This window comes from Ranitomeya variabilis, chromosome 3 (assembly GCF_051348905.1).
Source record: "Ranitomeya variabilis isolate aRanVar5 chromosome 3, aRanVar5.hap1, whole genome shotgun sequence".
NCBI classification, from domain to species: Eukaryota; Metazoa; Chordata; class Amphibia; order Anura; family Dendrobatidae; genus Ranitomeya; species Ranitomeya variabilis.
In genome coordinates, this window is record NC_135234.1 from 742,255,643 (window position 1) to 742,271,619 (window position 15,977).

At 45.3% G+C, this 15,977-nt stretch overlaps 1 protein-coding gene across 6 annotated transcripts in view; it reads left to right on the plus strand.

Moving 5' to 3' along the window:
• The window catches only part of DYNC2H1 (dynein cytoplasmic 2 heavy chain 1), a 491,577-nt gene that overhangs the window by 67,085 nt on the left and 408,515 nt on the right, over positions 1–15,977 (plus strand). For 4 of the 6 annotated variants that reach the window (XM_077298507.1, XM_077298508.1, XM_077298510.1 and 1 more), the window contains 5 exons: positions 2,017–2,127; positions 12,083–12,222; positions 12,303–12,531; positions 12,806–12,933; positions 13,662–13,777. In XM_077298507.1, the coding sequence (XP_077154622.1) occupies positions 2,017–2,127; positions 12,083–12,222; positions 12,303–12,531; positions 12,806–12,933; positions 13,662–13,777 (724 nt within the window). The remainder of the gene's footprint in view (positions 1–2,016; positions 2,128–12,082; positions 12,223–12,302; positions 12,532–12,805; positions 12,934–13,661; positions 13,778–15,977) is intronic. The other 2 variants (XM_077298509.1, XM_077298511.1) reach the window with 2 other exon arrangements.

Here is a 15,977-nt window from a genome sequence, read left to right on the forward strand (position 1 = left end):
CTGAAGTCTGTATCCGCTATGTTTAAAGTTTGTGAATAAAGAAAACTGTATTTCACTGATTCCATGAAGCTGGACATTCTCTTCTTTTTTATTCATTACTAGCTGAAGAGCCCGGCGTTGCCTGGGCATAGTAAATATCTGTGGTTAGTTATAGCACCTCACTTCTCTTATTTTCCCATCACGCTTCTCATTTTCCCCCTCACATCTTTCATTTTCCCCCTCACATCTCTCATTTTCTCCCTCACACCTCTCATTTTCACCCTCACTCCTCTTATTTTCCCTCTCACTCCTCTCATTCCCCCCAAACTCCTCTCATTCCCCGTAACACTTGTCATTTGGACCTCACATCTGTCATTTTCCGATCACGCCGCTATTTTCCCTCACACCTCTCATTTTCCCCTCAGTATATACATGTTTGTCATCTCCCTTATATATAGTATACACCTGTATGTCATCTCCCGTATATAGTATATACCTGTATGTCATCTCCCCTGTTTATAGTATATACCTGTATGTCATCTCCCCTGTAAATAATATATACCTGCTGTATGTCATCTCCTCCTATATATAGTATATACCTGTGTCATCTCCTGTATATAGTATATACCTGTATGTCATCTACCCTGTATATAGTGTATACCTGCTGTATGTCATCTCCTCTATATACTTATGTGTCATTTCCTCTTTTATATAGTATATACCTGTATGTCATCTCCTCCTGTATATAGTATATACGTGTGTCATCTCCTGTATATAGTATATACCTGTATGTCCTCTCCTCCTGTATATAGTATATACCTGTAAGTCATCTCCTCCTGTATATAGTATATACGTGTTTCGACGGCTCCTGTATATAGTATATACCTGTATGTCCTCTCCTCCTGTATATAGTATATACCTGTATGTCATCTCCTCCTGTATATAGTATATACCTGTGTCATCTCCCCTGTATATAGTATGTACCTGTATGTCATCTCCTCCTGTATGTAGTATATATGTGTGTGTCATCTCCTCCTGTATGACTTTTGTGTTTCGACTTTTATGTGGCGAGGTTGGTGTATGTGTGGTGAAATGTGCGCTGAGGGTGGTATATGTGTTCGAGCACGTGGTAGTGTGTGGTGCATTTTGTGTGTGTGTTCATATCCCCGTGGTGGTGTGGTGATTATCCCATGTTGGGGCCCCACCTTAGCAACTGTACAGTATATACTCTTTGGCGCCATCGCTCTCATTCTTTAAGTCCTCATTGTTCACATCTGGCAGCTGTTAATTTTCCTCCAACACTTTTCCCTTCACTTTTTCCCCATTATGTAGATAGGGGCAAAATTGTTTTGTGAATTGGAACGCGCGGGATTAAAATTTCACCTCACAACATAGCCTATGACGCTCTCGGGGTCCAGACGTGTGACTGTGCAAAATTTTGTGGCTGTAGCTGCAACTGTGCAGATGCCAATCCCGGACATACACACATACACACATACACACATTCAGCTTTATATATTAGATTCAGGTTGTTTTTGTCCTGTGTATTCCAAATATGTGTAGATTATTAATTGCTTTAAATGTATGTGTGATTTGAACGATTTCATTTATTTATTTTAAAACTTTTTTTTAGCATGTGTTTTACTTTTATTACATTGTTAATTTTGAATATTTTTTTCTCTATACCAGTACATTACCCTATGTAGGTAATAGTCAGTGAATAGCTGGGTAGATCTAACAATTGGATGCATGGCCAGACAGTCCTGTGTTTCTTCAGAGGAGCCTGGCCTGTCTGCCCATTCTAGGAATCGTGACTTCTGGTGCTCTAAATGTCTGTGTTCAGCATTGATTGTGGCATTCGAAGGGTTAAACAGCGAAGATCCTAGTTTCCGCTGAGCCCCTCTGTACCATACCTGCACTGGGGACAAGCATGTCCTCATTCTTCTTCATTATGGCATCAATCAGCTCCTGCCGTGACAGGCGACACTTATACTTTGTCCTTGTGTGTAAATGTGACTCTTTCTGATTCAAATAAAGCCATTTTCACAGGTCGTTGCTCTCATGAGCGTCGATTTGCTTCGTCAACAACAGCGATGGAAAGATGGACTTTTGGAAATGCGCAGTGTGGTCTCCAGTCTCGAATATCAGGTATTCTTTCTTCCTGGCCATGGGTCCTACTTCATTTATATGGTCCAGAGCTAATGGGGTGGATTGACTTGGATTATTGAAAAATCTCCCCAATTGTCTTCTCTAGTGGTGATATTGTTAGGGCAGATCCCCGGCTTCACCGCAATGACTCTCCGATCGCAGTTAGTGATGATGGTGTCTCCCCTTGGTACATCTTTTCCGGGGTTCACGTACATACAGTATACAGCTGGCATCTGCATGTAACAGCAGTGACTGAGGCACGCTCTGATCACTAGTGTCCAACTATTTATTTTGCTGCTTTCAATCATGGATATCAACACTTAAATGGTTTGGATGCTGGTGATTCATAGGAGGACATCTGTTGTGAATTTGGATTCTGGGCTCCCCCGGTGGCCGCTTGTGGAATTGGACTTGTCATCCTCTTTCCTGTTTCACCTGGTTCCATCAGTAGTGGGTGTCGCTATTTAAGCTCATTTCTCTGGTGGTTTCTTGCCGGTCAACAATGTTATCTGATGCCTCTCAGTGCTGTTCCTGCTTCTAGACAACTACTAGTTAAGTTGGACTTTTGTCCATGTTTTGTTTTGCCTATTTGTTCCAGTTCACAGCTGAAGTTTTGTTACTGTGTCTGGAAAGCTCTCGTTGATCAGGGATTGCTACTCTGGCGTTATGAGTTAATGCCAGAGTTTAAGGTAATCTCTGGATGGTGTTTTGTTAGTGTTTTTCTGCTGACCATGAAAGTATACTATCTGTCTTCTGCTGTCTAGTAAGCGGACCTCAAATTTGCTAAGACTATTTTCCTGCTGCGTTTGTAGTTTCATCTGAACTCACCGTCATTATATGTGGGGGGCTACTGTCTTCTTTGGAATATTTCTCTAGAGGTGAGCCAGGTCTTATATTTCCCTCTGCTAGCTATTTAGGTCTTAGGCCAGAGCTGGGCATCTAGCGATAAATAGGAAATGCTACCTGGCTATTTCTAGTTGCGCGGCAGGCTTAGTTCATGGTCAGTATAGTTCCATCTTCCGAGAGCTTGTCCCTCTATAGGCTTGCTATGATCTCTGCCTGCAGAGATCATGACAGTTTGACCGGCCAATAAAGTGTTAAAGACCCAGGTTGAGAAAGGAGAGTTATAAGAAGTCTGCTGGTATTTTTTTTTTTTTTTTTTTTTCCTCCAGTCTGCCTTGCTGCAGTCTTTTTTCTCTCTCTCCTCCTAATCTCTGTATGCTCTGTGTGCACCTGACACTAATGGATCTCCAGAGTGTAACTGCGGGTTTGAATAATCTCATCACGAAAGTACAAAATTTACAAGATTTTGTGGTACATGCTCCGGTATCTGAGCCGAGAATTCCTTTGCCGGAGTTCTTCACAGGGAATAGAGCTAGCTTCCAGAATTTCCGAAATAATTGTAAGCTTTATTTGTCTCTGAAGTCTCGTTCAGCTGGAGACCCTGCTCAGCAGGTTAGGATTGTGATTTCCTTGCTCAGGGGTGACCCTCAAGATTGGGCCTTCTCATTGCCAGCAGGGGATCCTGCGTTACGCGATGTGGATGCGTTTTTTCTGGCCTTGGGCTTGCTTTATGAGGAACCTCATTTGGAACTTCAGGCAGAAAAAACTTTGATGGCACTATCTCAGGGGCAAGACGAAGCTGAAGTTTTCTGCCAAAAATTCCGTAAATGGTCTGTGCTTACTCAGTGGAATGAGTGCGCCTTGGCGGCAACTTTCAGAGAAGGTCTCTCTGATGCCGTTAAGGATGTTATGGTGGGGTTCCCTTTGCCTGCAGGTCTGAATGAGTCCATGACAATGGCTATTCAGATTGATAGGCGTCTGCGGGAGCGCAAACCGGTGCACCATCTGGCGGTGTCTATGGAAAAGACGCCAGAAAGTATGCAGTGTGATAGAATTCTGTCCAGGAGCGAGCGACAGAATTTTAGACGGAAGAATGGATTGTGTTTCTATTGTGGGGATTCTACTCATGTTATATCAGCATGCTCTAGGCGTACAAAGAAGCTTGATAAGTCTGTTTCCATTGGCACCATTCAGTCTAAGTTTATTTTGTCTGTAACTCTGATTTGCTCTTTGTCATCCATTGCTACGGACGCCTATGTTGACTCTGGCGCCGCTCTGAGTCTTATGGATTGGTCCTTTGCCAATCGTTGTGGTTTTAATTTAGAGCCTTTGGAGACTCTTATTCCTCTGAAGGGGATTGACTCCACCCCATTGGCTAATAATAAACCACAATACTGGACACAAGTAACCATGCGTATCAATCCGGATCACCAGGAGATTATTCGTTTCCTGGTGCTGTATAATTTACATGACGATTTGGTACTGGGATTGCCATGGTTGCAGTCTCACAACCCAGTCTTGGACTGGAGAGCAATGTCTGTGTTGAGCTGGGGATGTAAGGGTATTCATGGGGACGTACCTTTGGTTTCTATTTCGTCGTCCATTCCCTCTGAAGTCCCTGAGTTCCTCTCTGATTATCAAGACGTCTTTGACGAACCCAAGCTTGGGTCGTTACCTCCGCACCGTGAGTGCGATTGTGCCATAGATTTGATACCGGGTTGTAAATATCCAAAGGGTCGTTTGTTTAATTTGTCTGTGCCGGAACATGCTGCTATGCGGGAATATATAAAGGAGTCTTTGGAAAAGGGACATATTCGTCCATCTTCTTCTCCCTTGGGAGCTGGGTTTTTCTTTGTCTCAAAAAAAGACGGCTCTTTGAGACCATGTATTGATTATCGGCTTCTGAATAAGATCACTGTTAAGTATCAATACCCATTGCCATTGCTTACTGATTTGTTTGCTCGTATAGAGGGTGCTAAGTGGTTCTCTAAAATTGATCTTCGTGGGGCGTATAATTTGGTGCGGATCAGGCAGGGGGATGAGTGGAAGACCGCATTTAATACGCCCGAGGGCCACTTTGAGTATTTGGTCATGCCTTTTGGTCTTTCTAATGCCCCTTCAGTTTTCCAGTCTTTTATGCATGATATTTTCCGCGATTTTCTGGATAAATTTATGATAATATATCTGGATGATATTCTGATTTTTTCTGATGACTGGGACTCTCATGTCCAGCAGGTCAGGAGAGTTTTTCAGGTTCTGCGGTCTAATTCTTTATGTGTGAAGGGGTCTAAGTGCGTTTTTGGGGTCCAGAAAATTTCCTTTTTGGGGTATATTTTTTCTCCCTCTTCCATTGAGATGGATCCCGTCAAGGTGCAAGCTATTTGTGACTGGACTCAGCCCTCCTCTCTTAAGGGTCTTCAGAGATTTTTGGGCTTTGCCAACTTTTACCGCCGATTTATTGCTGGTTTTTCGGATGTCGTTAAACCACTGACTGATTTGACCAGACAAGGCGCCGATGTTGCTAATTGGTCCCCTCATGCTGTAGAGGCCTTTCAGGAGCTTAAGCGCCGTTTTGCCTCTGCCCCTGTGTTGCGTCAGCCTGATGTGAATCTGCCTTTTCAGGTTGAGGTTGACGCTTCGGAGATCGGAGCTGGGGCAGTGTTGTCGCAGAAAGGTTCCGACTGCTCCGTCATTAGGCCTTGTGCCTTCTTTTCTCGCAAATTTTCGCCCGCAGAGCGGAATTATGATGTTGGGAATCGGGAGCTTTTGGCCATGAAGTGGGCGTTTGAGGAGTGGCGCCATTGGCTCGAGGGGGCTAGGCATCAGGTGGTGGTATTGACTGACCACAAAAATTTGATTTATCTTGAGACTGCCAGACGCCTGAATCCTAGACAGGCGCGCTGGTCTTTATTTTTTTCTCGCTTTAATTTTGTGGTGTCATACCTACCGGGTTCTAAGAATGTTAAGGCAGATGCCCTTTCTAGGAGTTTTGACCCGGACTCTCCTGGTAATTCTGAACCCACAGGTATCCTTAGGGAGGGAGTAATTTTGTCGGCCGTTTCTCCTGATCTGCGGCGGTCCTTGCAAGAGTTTCAGGCGGATAGACCGGATCGTTGTCCGCCTGATAGACTGTTTGTTCCGGATGATTGGACCAGCAGAGTCATCTCTGAGGTACATTCTTCTGCATTGGCAGGTCATCCCGGAATTTTTGGTACCAGGGATTTGGTGGCAAGATCCTTCTGGTGGCCTTCCCTGTCACGAGATGTGCGAGTCTTTGTGCAGTCATGTGACGTTTGTGCTCGGGCCAAGTCTTGTAGTTCTCGGGCTAGCGGACTGCTGTTGCCCTTGCCTATTCCTAAGAGGCCTTGGACACACATCTCGATGGATTTTATTTCAGATCTGCCTGTTTCCCAGAAGATGTCTGTCATCTGGGTGGTCTGTGACCGTTTCTCTAAAATGGTCCATTTGGTTCCTCTGCCCAAGTTGCCTTCTTCTTCTGAGTTGGTTCCTCTGTTTTTTCAGAATGTTGTCCGATTGCACGGTATTCCTGAGAATATTGTTTCTGACAGAGGTACCCAATTTGTGTCTAGATTTTGGCGGGCATTCTGTGCTAGGATGGGCATAGATTTGTCTTTTTCATCTGCTTTTCACCCTCAGACTAATGGCCAGACCGAGCGGACTAATCAGACCCTTGAGACATATCTGAGGTGTTTTGTCTCTGCTGACCAGGATGATTGGGTTGCTTTTTTGCCATTGGCAGAGTTCGCCCTCAATAATCGGGCCAGTTCTTCCACCTTGGTGTCCCCGTTTTTCTGTAATTCGGGGTTTCACCCTCGATTTTCCTCCGGTCAGGTGGAATCCTCGGATTGTCCTGGAGTGGATGCGGTGGTGGAGAGATTGCATCACATCTGGGGGCAGGTTATGGACAATTTGAAGTTGTCCCAGGAGAAGACTCAGCGTTTTGCCAACCGTCATCGTCGTGTTGGTTCTCGGCTTTGTGTTGGAGATTTAGTGTGGTTGTCTTCTCGTTTTGTCCCTATGAGGGTCTCTTCTCCTAAGTTTAAACCTCGGTTCATCGGCCCTTATAGAATTTTGGAGATTCTTAATCCTGTTTCTTTCCGTTTGGACCTCCCTGCGTCCTTTTCCATTCATAACGTTTTTCATCGGTCGTTATTGCGCAGGTATGAGGTACCTGTTGTACCTTCAGTTGAGCCTCCTGCTCCGGTGTTGGTTGAGGGTGAGTTGGAGTACGTTGTGGAGAAAATTTTGGACTCTCGTGTTTCCAGACGGAAACTCCAGTATCTGGTCAACTGGAAGGGTTACGGCCAGGAGGATAATTCTTGGGTCAATGCATCTGATGTTCATGCTTCTGATCTTGTTCGTGCCTTCCATAGGGCTCATCCTGGTCGCCCTGGTGGATCTGGTGAGGGTTCGGTGCCCCCTCCTTGAGGGGGGGGTACTGTTGTGAATTTGGATTCTGGGCTCCCCCGGTGGCCGCTTGTGGAATTGGACTTGTCATCCTCTTTCCTGTTTCACCTGGTTCCATCAGTAGTGGGTGTCGCTATTTAAGCTCATTTCTCTGGTGGTTTCTTGCCGGTCAACAATGTTATCTGATGCCTCTCAGTGCTGTTCCTGCTTCTAGACAACTACTAGTTAAGTTGGACTTTTGTCCATGTTTTGTTTTGCCTATTTGTTCCAGTTCACAGCTGAAGTTTTGTTACTGTGTCTGGAAAGCTCTCGTTGATCAGGGATTGCTACTCTGGCGTTATGAGTTAATGCCAGAGTTTAAGGTAATCTCTGGATGGTGTTTTGTTAGTGTTTTTCTGCTGACCATGAAAGTATACTATCTGTCTTCTGCTGTCTAGTAAGCGGACCTCAAATTTGCTAAGACTATTTTCCTGCTGCGTTTGTAGTTTCATCTGAACTCACCGTCATTATATGTGGGGGGCTACTGTCTTCTTTGGAATATTTCTCTAGAGGTGAGCCAGGTCTTATATTTCCCTCTGCTAGCTATTTAGGTCTTAGGCCAGAGCTGGGCATCTAGCGATAAATAGGAAATGCTACCTGGCTATTTCTAGTTGCGCGGCAGGCTTAGTTCATGGTCAGTATAGTTCCATCTTCCGAGAGCTTGTCCCTCTATAGGCTTGCTATGATCTCTGCCTGCAGAGATCATGACAGACATCGATTTAACTATATGATGCAATACTGTTGCATTTAGAACATTTTTAATTCCGTTTGCTGCTTTCAGTATCCGTTGTTTCAGATGCTGCACATCTCGTATCTTCACAGCATAGACAGTTGCCTTTAGATGACCCCAAAGCATCTGAAACAACGGATACTGGAAGCCTGTGCTAGCATTTCTTCTGCGGTGTTGCTATCAGTGTGTCAATACTAGGAGAAGAGGGTTGCATTGACAATCCAACACAATGGGCAGCACTTTTATAAGTAGTCATAAACTTGTAAATAACTCATGAAATACAAAATAGCCGACTTTAAAATGGCCGCCATAGTCACCACCCATCTTGAAAAGTTTTCCCTCTCCCATATACTAATGTGCCACAAACGGGAAGTTGATATCACCAACCATTTCCATTTTACTTAGGTGTATCCATATAAATAGCCCACCCTGTGTGTATGTATATATATATATATATATATATATATATATATATATATATATATATATACATATATATACCGTATATGTGTGTGTATATGTATATATATATATATATATATATATATATATATATATATATATATATAGTTTTTTTTTTATAAAGTGAGCACTCAAGTAACACAATGTAACTACTAACTCCAAGTCAAGCACACTTCTGTGAAATCAGCCTGTACAGTTGTGAATCATTTTAGTTGCTGTTGTGCAAATGGAACAGATAGCAGGTAGAAATGATAGGTAATTAGCAAGACACACCCTTTAAAGAAATGGTTCTGCAGGGGGTGACCACAGACCATTTCTCTGTTCTCATCCTTTTTGGCTGTTGTTTTGATCATTTTGCATTTTGTCATTGCTCACACCCCTAGAGGTACTGTACAGTAGCATGAGGCATTGTCTACAACTCACAGAAGTTGCTCAGAAGTTGCTCAGGTAGTGCAGCTCATCCAGGATGGCACATCAATGCGAGCTGTGGTAAGAAGGGTAGCTGTGTCTGTCAGCATAGTGTCCAGAGCATGGAGCAGATACCAGGAGACAGGCCAGTACACCAGGAGACGTGGAGGGGGCCGTAGGAGAACAAAAACTCAGCAGCAGGACCGCTACCTTTTCCTTTGTGCAAGGAGGAACAGTGCCAGAGCCCTGCAAAATGACCTCTAGCAGGCCACTAACATCCATGTGTCTGCTCAAACTGTCAGAAGCAGACTCCATCAGGGTGATATGAGGGCCCGATGTCTACAAGTGGCTGTTAAGCTTACTGCTCAAAGCCGTGCAGGGCAATTGGCATTTTCCAGAAAACGCTTAGATTGGCAGATTCGACGTTGGCGCCCCATGCACTTCATGGATTAGAGCAGGTTCACACTGAGCACTTGTGACAGACGTGACAAGAGTCTGGAGATGCCATGGAGAATGTTCACAGCCCTGCATCTGTTGCCAGAGGTAGCCTGACTGCCATTAGGTACCGGGATGAGAGCCCCAGACCCCTTGTGAGACCATATACTGGTGCACTTGGCCATGGGTTCCTTCTGATGCATGACAATGTTAGGCTTCTTGTGGTTGAAATGTGGCAGCAGTTGTTTTATCGACAGCAGTGTGCCATGCAGTTGCCATGCCTGTAAACATGTCGGCACTATAAAATGTAAAATTTATTAGCTCATATAATAAACCAAGTAAAAAAAATTAAAATTTGGAACTCCAGAATTCCCATTTTTTCAGTCCCATCACCTCCCATTAAAAAAATGCAGTAAAAAGCTATTAGTATGTTGTATCTACCCCAAAAATGATATCATTTAAAATGTCAGCTCACCATGCAAAAACTAGCCCTTACACAGTTCCATTGGTAATAAAATAAAAAAGTTATCGATCCCAGAAAATGGGGGAAAAATGTATATTTTTTCAAGGTTATGAAATTTTTAAGCATGAGAATAATAATTAAAAATAAAACCATTATACAAGTTTGGCATCGCTGTAATTGAACTCCTGTTATATAATTTGTGCTGCACAATGAGCACTGTAAAAACCAAACCCCCAAAAAACTATGGCACAATTATGCGTCTTGGCGCACGGAGAGGTGGAGTTTTGGAGCGTGTAGAGGTGGAGTCTTGGAGCGTGTAGAGGTGGAGTCTTGGAGCGTGTAGAGGTGGAGTCTTGGAGCGTGTAGAGGTGGAGTCTTGGAGTGTGTAGAGGTGGAGTCTTGACGCGTGTAGAGGAGGAGTCTTGAATAGTGTAGAGGACGAGTCTGGGATAGTGTAGAGGAGGAGTCTTGGCGCGTGTAGAGGAGGAGTCTTGGCGCATGTAGAGGAGGAGTCTTGAAGCATGTAGAGGACGAGTCTTGGATAGTGTAGAGGAGGAGTCTTGGATCGTGTAGAGGAGGAGTCTTGGATCGTGTAGAGGAGGAGTCTTGGATCGTGTAGAGGACGAGTCTGGGATAGTGTAGAGGAGGAGTCTTGGCGCGTGTAGAGGAGGAGTCTTGGCGCATGTAGAGGAGGAGTCTTGAAGCATGTAGAGGACGAGTCTTGGATAGTGTAGAGGAGGAGTCTTGGATAGTGTAGAGGAGGAGTCTTGGATAGTGTAGAGGAGGAGTCTTGGATCGTGTAGAGGAGGAGTCTTGGCCCGTGTAGAGGAGGAGTCTTGGCCTGTGTAGAGGAGGAGTCTTGGCCTGTGTAGAGGAGGAGTCTTGGCTTGTGTAGAAGAGGGGTCTTGGCGCGTGTAGAGGAGGAGTCTTGGCGCATGTAGAGGAGGAGTCTTGGCGCATGTAGAGGAGGAGTCTTGGATCGTGTAGAGGAGGAGTCTTGGATCGTGTAGAGGAGGAGTCTTGGATCGTGTAGAGGAGGAGTCTTGGCCCGTGTAGAGGAGGAGTCTTGGCCCGTGTAGAGGAGGAGTCTTGGCGCGTGTAGAGGAGGAGTCTTGGCGCATGTAGAGGAGGAGTCTTGAAGCATGTAGAGGACGAGTCTTGGATAGTGTAGAGGACGAGTCTTGGATAGTGTAGAGGAGGAGTCTTGGATCGTGTAGAGGAGGAGTCTTGGATCGTGTAGAGGAGGAGTCTTGGATCGTGTAGAGGACGAGTCTGGGATAGTGTAGAGGAGGAGTCTTGGCGCGTGTAGAGGAGGAGTCTTGGCGCATGTAGAGGAGGAGTCTTGAAGCATGTAGAGGACGAGTCTTGGATAGTGTAGAGGAGGAGTCTTGGATAGTGTAGAGGAGGAGTCTTGGATCGTGTAGAGGAGGAGTCTTGGATCGTGTAGAGGAGGAGTCTTGGATCGTGTAGAGGAGGAGTCTTGGATCGTGTAGAGGAGGAGTCTTGGCCCGTGTAGAGGAGGAGTCTTGGCCTGTGTAGAGGAGGAGTCTTGGCCTGTGTAGAGGAGGAGTCTTGGCTTGTGTAGAGGAGGGGTCTTGGCGCGTGTAGAGGAGGAGTCTTGGCGCATGTAGAGGAGGAGTCTTGGATCGTGTAGAGGAGGAGTCTTGGATCGTGTAGAGGAGGAGTCTTGGCCTGTGTAGAGGAGGAGTCTTGGCCCGTGTAGAGGAGGAGTCTTGGCCCGTGTAGAGGAGGAGTCTTGGCGCGTGTAGAGGAGGAGTCTTGGCGCATGTAGAGGAGGAGTCTTGGCGCATGTAGAGGAGGAGTCTTGGATCGTGTAGAGGAGGAGTCTTGGATCGTGTAGAGGAGGAGTCTTGGATCGTGTAGAGGAGGAGTCTTGGCGCGTGTAGAGGAGGAGTCTTGGCCCGTGTAGAGGAGGAGTCTTGGCGCGTGTAGAGGAGGAGTCTTGGCTCGCAGAGAGGAGTTTTGAAGCATGTAGAGGAGGAGTCTTGGTACTGGGTGGGTCCCTCCGGCCTCTTCACTTATGGCTTCTCCTTGATTGATAGGTCTTAGCACTTCTGGCCAATGCAAAAATCTCTAATTTCTAGGTGAGGAACTTGTGTATTTAGTAGTCCTTTTTTTTATTTTAGGGAATGCGATCCGGTGACATGAAGGCTTGGCGCCAGCACTGGGATCATCAGCTGTACAAGGCTCTAGAACATCAGTACCAGATGGGCCTGGAAGCTCTAAATGAAAATCTCCCTGAAATCAGCATTGATCTCACCTTTAAGTGAGTGACATTTTGGGTGCTGGCTTAGGGGCTGCATTCCATAAATCCCATATTTTTTTGCCTTTGGTGATCTCTTACAGGCAGGGAAGGTTACAGTTTAAACCTCCCTATGAGGAAATCCGTGCCAAGTATTACCGGGATATGAAGAGGTTCATCTCTATTCCGAACCAGTTCAGGGGCCTGAGCGAGCCGGGTGCAGAGCCAATCTTTTCTGTGATGCCTGAGAGGAATGCAAATGGCTTCATCACCGTGTTCAGTAAAGCAGAGGATTTGTTCAGAAGGTTATCTGCCGTCATGGATCGATTTCAGGTGCGCGCTGCATTTCAATGGGCTTTATCTGGTATTTAATGCTGTAAATTCGCACAGTCCATGGATCAGCACATTACCTGAGCTGCTGGCCATTTATGTCATAGACCGCTGTTTGCAAAAAAAAAAAAAAAAATATGGCAGCGGTTAAACTGTTGTGTCCTCTTGAATAATTGCTTGGCTCTAGTTGAGGGTGATTTTTCTTTTCTATGTGCTGGCACAAATGCGTGAAGTGTAAAATGAGTATTTTTGGATCAACTTTCATATTTCTCTTCAGGAGTGGGTAGTGCTTGGTCAAGTAGATGTGGATGCACTGATTGAGAAAAATTTACACGATGTATTCGACTGGGAGAAAAACTTTAAAGCACTTAAAGTCAAGGGAAAAGATGTGGAGCGCCTGCCAAGGTATTTTTTTCTAAACAAGGTAATGATAGTAAAATAATAACACTTATACTTACGTCTGGTGCTGTCCCAGCTGTGTCGACATAGGATCTCCCAGGTATCGCGTGACATTATGTCACATGATCCCTGCAACCAACCAGCAGCCACTTCACTCTCCCCGCCTTCAGACTAATCGCATATATGTGGAGAAGTGAGAGCTGCTGCACACTGATTGGACAGCATCGTAGATGAGAACGAGAACACACCCCCAGTAGAAACTCTTGTGAAATGCCCTGTTCCACCACGAGCATACTTGCCATCAAAAAGAAAGGGCATATCTCTGCAATGAAATGGCAACAGGACAAACGGAAAATAGCGTCAGGTTCAGGGGAACACGGAGATTTTGGCAAGTTAATAAACTTTTTGTTGGAAATGTGACTTGTCCTTTTTAAGTACCGAATTGTCACATGTACAATATATCTTTACACATTAAAGGGAACCTGTCACCCCCAAAATCGAAGGTGAGCAAAGCCCACCAGCATCAGGGACTTCTCTGAGATAGCCTCTTAGAATTGCTAGAATTGCTTTGGAATGTAATCTTCTAGGGGGTTCTTAACAAAAATAAATAAGCCGGCACGTATAATAGATGGTAAAACTGGAAATCTGGTCTGGATAGTAGAGGTGGCCTTTTAGTAATGTTTCGCTCTTTGATGGGCTATTACAGCTTTCTTTTCCTCCTCATTGTTTTCTAGTGTCATAAAGATTGACTGTTTGACCATTAACTGCAGTCCGGTCAAGGCCGTCATTGATGATCTCATTCAGAAGCTGTTTGATTCTCTGCTAATATCGCTGAAGAAGTCTATTCAGGGTAAGCGAACAACTGAAAAAGGCAAAATATATTAAAGGGAACTTGGCAGCTGATTCCTGCTGCACATTTGCACCCGGATCTGTATTTCTCTAAAACACTTAGTGGTGCAGACGTTTTCTCTGAAATGCTTGAGCCTCAGTAGTAATCAACGGACAAGTTCCCTTTAACCCCTTACAGACATATGACGTACTGGCACGTCACATTCCGATGACTTGATGTGCGATCCTGCTTCTTTCCTGGCAGATGATGGCTGTGATAATCAGCCATCATGTGCCTCTAAAAGCCGCCCGCAACTGTTAACATGTTAAATACCGCTATCATTCTCTGACCGCAGCATTTAAAATGCACCAGCATTCAAAGCGCCGTGACGTGATCACAGGGTGTCGATGGGTTGCCATGATGGCTAGGGGACTGCTGAAGACCCCTGTATATGTCATCCCCCTACTTCTGTGAATACTAGCTCATGGCTGGCGTTCATAGGAGACCAGTGCTATAGTACAAGTGAGCAGATGATCACAGCTTCAAGTCCCTTAAATGGGGCCAACAAATACAGAGAAAAGGGAAAACAGAGTAAAATTTCCCCTGTCGGGAAGGGGTTATAGTATCATAACTTCATATTTTGAGTTTCTCCCTTCATATGAAAGTAGCATATAGTAGGGCTTACCTAACTTTTGCGAAAGACCAAGTTCCTCCCCTAAAAGTAGCAGGTTGCTTTTTGGCAGAAGGGTAACGTCACCATGTCACAAGGTTCATATAGACATGGATTGGTTCCGGTAAATTGACATGAGATTTTTCTGGCTTTTTTGGCACTTGCAGTCCCCAGATCATTTACCTATAGAGCACCTCTGGGACAAAGCATTTATTATTTGGCAGATATGAAAAGCTATCCTGTCCCCATGAGCCATTATTCTTGCGGAGCAATATCTCAACACTTTGTAGAATCTATTCTATGACGAACTACTGCCGTTTTGAAGACTAAATATATTTAATATTCTACAGGATGAGATTGTGTATATGCATCCATTTAGAGATGAAAATACTGTAGTTGCAGAGATAGTGACGGCCAAGGGCATTGCCTGACTGTTCCCATATATTGATTCTAATGGGGATGTCTTGCCTGATGTGTTCCTGCTCACCATCTTAAAGGGAACCTGTCACCCCCAAAATCGAAGGTGAGCTAAGCACACCGGCATCAGGGGCTTATCTACAGCATTCTGTAATGCATTCTGTAATGCTGTAGATAAGCCCCCGATGTATCCTGAAAGATGAGAAAAAAGAGGTTATATTATACTCACCCAGGGGTGGTCCGGTGCGATGGGTGTCTCGGTCCGGGGCCTCCCATCTTCTTACGATGACATCCTCTTCTGGTCTTCACGCTGCGGCTCTGGCGCAGGCGTACTTTGTCGGCCCTGTTGAGGTCAGAGCAAAGTACTGCAGTGCGCAGGCGCAGGGCCTCTCTGACCTTTCCCGGCACCTGCGCACTGCAGTACTTTGCTCTGCCCTCAACAGGGAAACAAAGTATGCCTACGCAGGAGTCGCAGTGTGGACAAGAAGAGGGCGTCATCATAAGAAGATGGGAGGCCCCGGACCGCGACGCCCATCGGACCAGAACTGGACCGGGACCGCCCCCGGGTGAGTATAATCTAACCTCTTTTTCTCATCTTTCACGTTACATCGGGGGCTTATCTACAGCATTCCAGAATGCTGTAGATAAGCCCCTGATGCCGGTGGTCTTAGCTCACATTCAATTTAGGGGGTGACAGGTTCCCTTTAAATGATCTGATTCCTGGAGTCTTTGTTAATTAGCTTCCAATAGGTGGCACTAAAGTTCAAGTCCTCGTCCTCTCTGGAGAGGCAATATGCACATTTAATTTCCTAGAGGAGCATGCATGGCTTATAAGTCTCCTCACTGACATGCCAGGCTTGGCTTGTCACTTTCCACAAGGAGAAACTTTACCCCTTATACCTTAATTAACAGAATGAAGGAATGGAATTAAACTGCAGTACGAGGATGAGCTACAGTGCCAACTAACCATTTAGGGGTGCTGCACTACAGCTGGGGTCCCTTTGTTCTAATAGGTGGGTCTTGCTAATAGGCGGGGTCCTGAGATGGGCCGTGGCTTGTGATGAGTGAATGTGCTGGGATAAGGTGTTATCCGCCATGCTCGGGTGCTAACAGAGTGAATTCGGCATGCTCAAA